Below are 7,309 nucleotides of genomic sequence, written 5' to 3' on the forward strand. Positions count from 1 at the left end.
TTTGACTTTCCATAATTAAGTACATATCTTCAATCTCTTACACTGAGTGACTGCGCAAAAGAATATTACATGAAAACTTGGCTTAAATTTTAGAATTTTTGTTTATTAATCAAAAGTTTGAATACTTCTTACTTATTAAACATTATTAAAGAAATTAACGAAAGTTGTGTCTCTGTAAGTAAAACATATTTTATTCTTCTGCACTATTTTCTTAAAACAAATTTAGGAAAGTAGGACACAATGCTATGAACGAAGTTTCTTTAGTATCCCCGCAAAAAAATGAAGCTCTTGACTCTTCATTCTTTAGTAAGGGTAAGAATAACAGTTTTTTAATTTACACTTGTAGAAAAACAATTTTGTCATTAAATTACGCTAAAAATAAGAAAAATAAAGCAAGCATTCATGCTTTTAATGAAATACTTTAAAAATTTTAAAAACGTGCACTAAAATCTGATATTCATTCTTCATGATTCGTAGAATAATAACATAACTTCCTTCAGTTTCGCAATTCCAAGAAATAACAGAAAGTTGTTTTGGTGGATCTTTTATCACTCGAACAAATTAAATTCACTTCTATAATTGACACCAAAAGGTTTCATTTTGTATGCAATGACAATATGTCTATGGTAAACAGTGACAGTTTTTTATATGCTGAACACTGGATCGTTCATCGTTAAAAATGATAGTGAAGAATAACCTCTTGCATTGTACAATGTTTTATCTACGATCGGTCACGACCAAGAGAGTTCATTTTTTACTAAAATTCGAAATTAACTCCATTTTCTGTCTTTTCAGAGTATTTCACATGCTATTCAAATTATTACTTCTAAAAATGAAGAAATATGCGCAGTTTTCTAGTTTTTCTAAATAATAATAAATAATTTTTTAAATAATATAATTATTACACTTTTTAGAAAGTACATTTTTGACTATTTCATTGTTTACTCAAGCCGGCCAATAAATAATTGTTCTAACCAATAAATTGTGACAGACTGACAAGAAGTACTATTTAGCACATTTTACGCTCATGACAATAATTACGCAATCACAAAGATAATGCCGATTGTGAAATAATTTAGTTTGTTCTAAAATCCATAAAAAGATTAACACTCAATTTAAATCCAAAACCTGACGGCTTAAAAGATTCAATACTAATTTTCTGTTGGTGATCAAGTTATCAACTCTATGCCATCTTAACCAATAACAATACAGTAACGTGTTATTGTAAAATTATGAACGTCAACCAAAACCAATTTTATATTGAAAATTTAAAGTTGACGAGCTATTTTTCTACTCATGTTCATGCATGAACTAGTTCTCTTCTAATAAAATGAAACTCCTGGTAATTTTTGTGATATCTTTGTACTGTGAAAATGGTGTTGCGGCGAAGTAAATAGATGCTGAGAAAGTGCGATTTTTAGGTAGAAAACTACTAAGAAGGTCAAAATTTTAAGAGATACATCCTGTATTATCAAACGTGAATATGGTTTCGCCAAGAAACGTTACCGTTTAAAAACACTTTAAATTCGTCTTTTTACCCTGTTTTTCTGTTAGGCCATTTCAGCACACATACATATAAATACGATTTCGGCCAAGAAAATTCACCCTTTAAAAACACTTGAATTTTGAAGGTTTTGAGAACATTTTGTTTTTGTTTTTTGTCAATTATTTTGTCTTGTTTTTAAAGCTACTCTTTTAAAAGTAAAATTTTATTGAATTTACACTGTTTTTTAAAAAAGTCAAAATTTTATGAAATCTACCCTGCTTTATCAAACGTGAATACTATTTTGTTCAAATAAATTCACCCTTCAGAACACTTTGTTTTTTATCATTTTACTTTGTTTTTAAGCTATATTTTAAATTAACATTTTTCAAACATTTTACTCTGTTTTGAATTTTGTACTAGTAGGCCTCTTCAGCAGACATCAGATCTACCCCGCTTTTCAAGCTATCTTTGTTAAAAGTTATAATTCACCTTTTTCTCCCGGTTTTTGTTGGGCAACTTTTGTTATTATTTCAGAATTAAGAAACATTCTGTTTTTAATCCCAAAGTTTTAAAGTTTCAGATTTGAGAATAAATATGAAAAAAATTGCTGGGTTTTGACTGCGTTAAAAAAATTCAAAATAAAACTTAACGACTTAAGCTGACGACATAGTCTAAGCCTTTATCTATTTCTCCCCATTTTCTCTCCAGAAACTGAAGTATGTCTAAAAGGATGTCCACTTAAAAGACACCAAACAAATTACCTTAGAATGTTTGCTAATTTTAATTTTTTTAAATAGTTTTCTCCACTTTCAACTTGAAGTCAATTTTTCGAAATTATTAGGTACAAATTAGTACATACAACACAGGAACAACTTATGACATTGTGACACTGTAAAATAAAGGCAATTCATTGAAACTTCTCCAAACGGACACCTCGAATAAGCGGACACCTCTCTTAAGGGGACAGTTTTGAATTCCCCGGCATAATTCCATAAGCTTTCGTGTATTTTCAACTTCTCAGAAGCGAACATTCTATTAAGCGGACGCGGACACCATTTATCCCGAAAAAGTCTCCATTAAGCGGACAGTCAGAATCAAAACAACACTTATTTCGGTGAACTACTTATAAAAATTCAGATTCGTTCTTGTTGACTTTACCCCATTCATACAAAACGCATATATTTCTAGAAAACTCTCGATTCGAATAATAATAATAATGTTTCCTGTTTTAAATGATTTTGAAGGTGCGGAAACGGAGTTCAGCCTCCAAATTCAGTTAGAACAAAAATTGCATGTTTATTGTTTATGTCTAATGATTTACACAGAGTTTCACTGTACTTTTCTCATTAATTTTTTCTTCAAAATAAATTAGTGGTTCGTTTGAAATTTCGCTTTATTTATTAAGTACAGATTTTTATTATAAAAACGTACGTTTTTGAAAATTTGTAGGTTCTCTATTAAGCGGACAAATTCTTGACCTCCATTGGTGTCCGCTTAAGGGAAGTTCCACTGTATTAGTATCAGGTCTACTTTTACAATCGCAAGCCAAATTTAACGCCGAACATGTTGAACATCTAAATTTTAAAGCTTCAAATTGTTGGCTGGAAGTGTGTGGAGAAGCCGACAAATAATTAGCATTTGATGTTAAAATTAAAAAAAAAGTTTGCATAGAAAAGAAAACTGCCTAAAACGAAAAACTGTTTAAACCGGAAACCTCGGACGGTCCCTTGCAGTGCTGTTTTATACAGGTTTTACTGTAGAAGGAAATTGCCTTCACTGCTTTTCGCGTACTTCGATGACAAGCATGCTTGTAGGTTTGTGGTTAAAGCCTTGTTGTCATCCATGTACATCGTATATAACGTCATACATGCATGACGAGCAAGTCGACACGCATGTTATGCAGGTGTATGGCCAGCTTTAGAGCTTGATAACCACAAGTGTCAAAATCTAAGAGTGTCAGTGTCAAATTGTATAGGTTATGTCGCATTAGCAAACTTTGTAAATTATGTCATTGACGAAACTTTAGAAAAATATACAGTTATATACAACGTACGAAGATAAAATGATCAATTATGAAGCAAACATATCATCATATGAGACAATATCAACTTTGGGGCAATGTTTTGAAGGTATGGCTGTTGTTCACCTGTCCAAACACAAGCAGTCGGGGAAATTGGTAGCCGTAAAACGGTTTAATATGGATAGGATTAAGCACGAAGCTCACTTAGTAGAGGTAGAATTTAAATTCAATAAATCCAAAGACTGATGTTTCATGTTTTAGAGAGAAATTATTTTGACTAAACAACTACAGCATCCCCACGTTATAACATACTTTGTAGCCTTTGTGAATCAACAGGAAGTTTGTGTGGTGAGCCCATTGATGGCTTTTGGTTCATGCAGAGATCTTTTAAATACACATTTTAATGAGGGGCTCCCAGAGCCAGCAATAGTTCTCATTCTTAGAGATGTACTAGACGCATTGGATTATATACACCGAAAAGGATTTATACATAGGTTCGACTCCTATTTAAAAACTCCAAGCTAATGTTATAATTCTAGATCAATTAGAGCTGGTCACATCTTAATTTCAGCTTCAGGCAAAGCTTGTTTGTCAGGGCTGCGCTATGCTTGCCCTATTATTCTTAACGGGAAGTGGCAGAAACATATTCATTCATTTCCCTCCAGTACTTCCAGAAACTTGAACTGGCTTAGTCCTGAACTGCTTGAACAGAACTTACAAGGTATTTTGTGCCAAGGGTAGCATTAAGAATGTAGTGGTTATTATGACTTGTAGGGTATAATCAGAAGTCTGATATTTACAGTGTAGGTATGGCTATCTGCGAACTTGCAAATGGTACAGAACCATTTGCAGGAGTTTCAACAACTTTAATGTTAACGGAGAAAGTACGAGGGTGCGTTCCACAGTTGTTAGATTGTACCACAGTACCAACTGATGACAACAGTGAATGCCATGGTAATTCATTTTTAGTAGAAGTCCTTTATAACAGTCTTACCCTCAAAAACCTTTAAATGAAATTTCAAATTTCGCGCCTCAATTTGCGGTGGGAACTTTGCTAACCTCACATTTGAATCAGTTTGACGTTTAGACCACAGCAAATTGTCAGAATTCTGGAGGTCACTTGAAAAGTGATGAGTTTAGAAATTGTAGTAATTTTGCTTTTATCCCCAATAAAATCAAGCGCGAAATTTGAACCTCAAGTTTTAACACGTTATAGATTTTTCTGCAGGTGACTGTGATATAAGTAACAATGTCATTAGCCGACGTTTCACCGAAGACCTTCATGAGCTTTCCACGCTGTGTCTCCAAAAAGAAGCGATAATCCGTCCAACAGCTAGTCAACTTTTAACTCATCCCATTTTTAAACAAACAAAAAAGGGCTTATTTTTGCCGGATTTATTGAAGCCTGCCATGCCACTGAACAGCCGAGTTGCAGTTCACACAGGTGATGTTCTAAACCAGCGAAATAAATAATAAGAAGTTTTTTTAGATGAAATCACTAATTTGGATGTTGCGCAACAATTTGCCGATTTAGAACTTTATTCCTGCGAATGGGACTTTTAGAAAAAACACATTGAAAACACGTAACTTTATTTCAGTATTACAAAATTGCTACATTTTAAGTAGAAACGTTTGTAATAAAAAATTAGAGCTCATAGTGTGTATTTATCTCTAGAATCAATTATGCAGCTTTTTTTCTAACTAGCAAAGTGAAATTTGATATGATTAGATTTAGAATGCGTGCTTGATAAGAATACCATCAGCAAGGAACTGCTTGACAGTACTTGCAAGTGTTTATTAACTCTGAACTGTATGTTTCCACTTGAACTGTACAACTCACTACATTTAACTTGCTCTTAATTATAGAATTGGCTTTCTTAAGAATAAGGTCGCGATCACAGTATTTATCTACAAACAAAACTTTAGAATTCATATAATTTTCAGCTTAAATGATACTTACCAACACATAAGTGGACACAAACGGCATCTTTTCCCGGCGACAGTGTCCAAACATGTAAATTATGAAGATGTCTAACATTTGTAATGCTTTGCAACTCAAATGCTAGCTCTCCTGTATTTTTTGGACTTCCTTCTAGGAGAAGCCAAATTGAGTCTTTACCTACTCTTGCAGTTGTACCAATTACAACTACAGAAAAAATTAAGGTACAAATAGGATCTGCTAATTTAGCATTTGGGAAGGCCTTGATAATTATTGCTGCGATAAGTACCCCACAGCTTTGCAAAATATCACCTAAAACATGAGCTGCAGCTGCTCTCACGTTTATATTTGAACTGCTGTGGTCTACTTGGTGGGACTGTTGGAGACCATGGCTGTGGTTGTGGCAAAAACCAAACAGTACACCTGCCATCCTAGAATTGATCTCATTACATTTTATTTGGTAATATTTTGGAAACTTACACAATATTTACAACGAGACCTAAAGAGGAAACTATCATCATAGTATTGGCATCAATATCATACTCATTTTTCCATATTCTATTAATGGCAAGAACAGCAAAGATCCCTGCTAGTAACCATATAGTTAGCACACTTAAGAAAGCACCAAGTACTTCTGCTCTGAGATAACCAAAAGTCATATTTTTATTGGAAGGCTTACGTGCAACCCATATTGATAAGAGAGAAATTAAAAAACCTATGAAGTCTGAGAGAAGATGAGCTGCATCAGTCATCACAGCAAGACTCCCAGCAATAAACCCACCAATAAATTCAGTCACCTGTGGTTAAAAAATTTACGTCTTCAACAGACTGATTGCAAGTGTCTTACCATAAATAAAAAACATAATACTGAAGCTATCAACAACTTCTTCCAAGCTCTTTGGTCTTCATTTTGGACTAATACACTGTGGCAGTGGAATTCATCAGTTGGTTGATAACAATCCTAGAATACAGACTTGGTAAGAAAACCAGACAGATGAAACAATACATTGATTAAAAGTGGTGAGTCTTCTAGAATATCTACGTGGTCATCCATTTCACCACTAATTCGAGTTCCTAAAGCATCAATCTCACTATTTAAAGCTGTGTTGAGAGCCCACACATTGTTTCCTGCCATCCTAATTTTTGCTTTCCCATCACATACTGAACACTTCTTTCCAGAGGTATTTTCATCATCAAGTAAAAACTTCTCGTCGTCGTCTTCACCATAATGTTGACAAACTGTCTCCATAAAAAGCGTAATCACAGTACAATCAGGATTGAAGTGAATTCTTCTTTAAAGATTCATTGTTTTATCAGAGGAAACAGACGGGATTTAGTTATTTAAAACCGACGATTTTATCTTTGTGTTACAACAAAAATGTGCCACAATACCTACGTGTTTGTGTAATTAATCCACAATGATAAGAACGATTGTAAGTAATATTGACATGTGATATTGATGTTAGATTTAAATGTGCAGGCACCTACATGGCTCTTTCACTAAATTTCCACGAACGGTGATTTGTGTTATTCAATTTTATTGTGATTTAACAATTGTTGCATAAATTTTATATTTGACACGGGGTTTCAATTTGTCAACGTCAACCAGTTTTACCGATTTTCAGCTTTTTGTTTACATTTGGCTAGGCAACCCCTTATACACGGGAATTTTACTGCTGCATATGTGCTCAAAGCAATAAAAATGGAGTTCGAATAAACCCAGTTCATGAAAGGCGAATGCTTTTTTTGTGAAAATAACGAATCGAAAATATATAATATCAATATGAAATGAATAAAAATTAAAAAAAATATTATTTTTTGTCAAAAACGTTGGACAGCTTTTGGTGTAGGTAAATATCTATTT

The 7,309-nt window shown here is 33.3% G+C and overlaps 2 protein-coding genes across 6 annotated transcripts; one reads left to right on the plus strand and one right to left on the minus strand.

Annotated features, from left to right (window-relative positions):
• Positions 1-3,366: 3,366 nt before the first annotated feature.
• Stlk (Ste20-like kinase) lies at positions 3,367-5,161 on the plus strand. Of its 2 annotated transcripts, none has more exons than XM_088043646.1 (6): positions 3,367-3,719; positions 3,768-4,000; positions 4,046-4,227; positions 4,281-4,460; positions 4,735-4,950; positions 4,996-5,161. In XM_088043646.1, exons 1-6 carry the CDS (start codon positions 3,549-3,551, stop codon positions 5,067-5,069), a joined length of 1,056 nt encoding a protein of 351 aa, XP_087899772.1. In that variant the 5' UTR covers positions 3,367-3,548; the 3' UTR covers positions 5,070-5,161. The 2 variants fall into 2 exon arrangements, with proteins under 2 accessions (XP_087899772.1, XP_087899764.1); XM_088043638.1 differs by having other exon boundaries at positions 3,368-3,719; positions 4,723-4,950.
• LOC148181086 (proton-coupled zinc antiporter SLC30A2-like) lies at positions 5,080-7,100 on the minus strand. 4 transcript variants are annotated; one of them, XM_088043627.1, is made up of 6 exons: positions 6,842-7,100; positions 6,452-6,684; positions 6,293-6,406; positions 5,926-6,242; positions 5,467-5,876; positions 5,080-5,414 (listed from the first exon to the last, which is right to left on the minus strand). In XM_088043627.1, the coding sequence occupies exons 2-6, from the start codon at positions 6,578-6,580 to the stop codon at positions 5,266-5,268; spliced, it is 1,119 nt and encodes a 372-aa protein (XP_087899753.1). In that variant the 5' UTR covers positions 6,581-6,684; positions 6,842-7,100; the 3' UTR covers positions 5,080-5,265. The 4 variants fall into 4 exon arrangements, with proteins under 4 accessions (XP_087899753.1, XP_087899745.1, XP_087899741.1 ...); XM_088043619.1 differs by having other exon boundaries at positions 6,452-6,734; XM_088043615.1 differs by having other exon boundaries at positions 6,452-6,737.
• Positions 7,101-7,309: the final 209 nt, after the last annotated feature.

This window comes from Gnatocerus cornutus, chromosome 1 (assembly GCF_029298725.1).
Source record: "Gnatocerus cornutus isolate USDA-ARS CGAHR chromosome 1, icGnaCorn1.1, whole genome shotgun sequence".
NCBI classification, from domain to species: Eukaryota; Metazoa; Arthropoda; class Insecta; order Coleoptera; family Tenebrionidae; genus Gnatocerus; species Gnatocerus cornutus.

Excerpts from the sequence above, each read along its gene's own strand:
- Stlk (XM_088043638.1), top strand. The coding sequence starts at position 3,549 with ATGATCAATTATGAAGCAAACATATCATCATATGAGACAATATCAACT. Across the intron at positions 3,720-3,767 it reads ACGAAGCTCACTTAGTAGAG|AGAGAAATTATTTTGACTAA; the intron begins GTAGAATTTAAA and ends TTCATGTTTTAG. Across the intron at positions 4,228-4,280 it reads GCTTGAACAGAACTTACAAG|GGTATAATCAGAAGTCTGAT; the intron begins GTATTTTGTGCC and ends TATGACTTGTAG.
- LOC148181086 (XM_088043619.1), bottom strand. The coding sequence starts at position 6,694 with ATGGAGACAGTTTGTCAACATTATGGTGAAGACGACGACGAGAAGTTT. Across the intron at positions 6,243-6,292 it reads TATTATGTTTTTTATTTATG|GTGACTGAATTTATTGGTGG; the intron begins GTAAGACACTTG and ends TTTTAACCACAG. Across the intron at positions 5,877-5,925 it reads GGTCTCGTTGTAAATATTGT|GATGGCAGGTGTACTGTTTG; the intron begins GTAAGTTTCCAA and ends GATCAATTCTAG.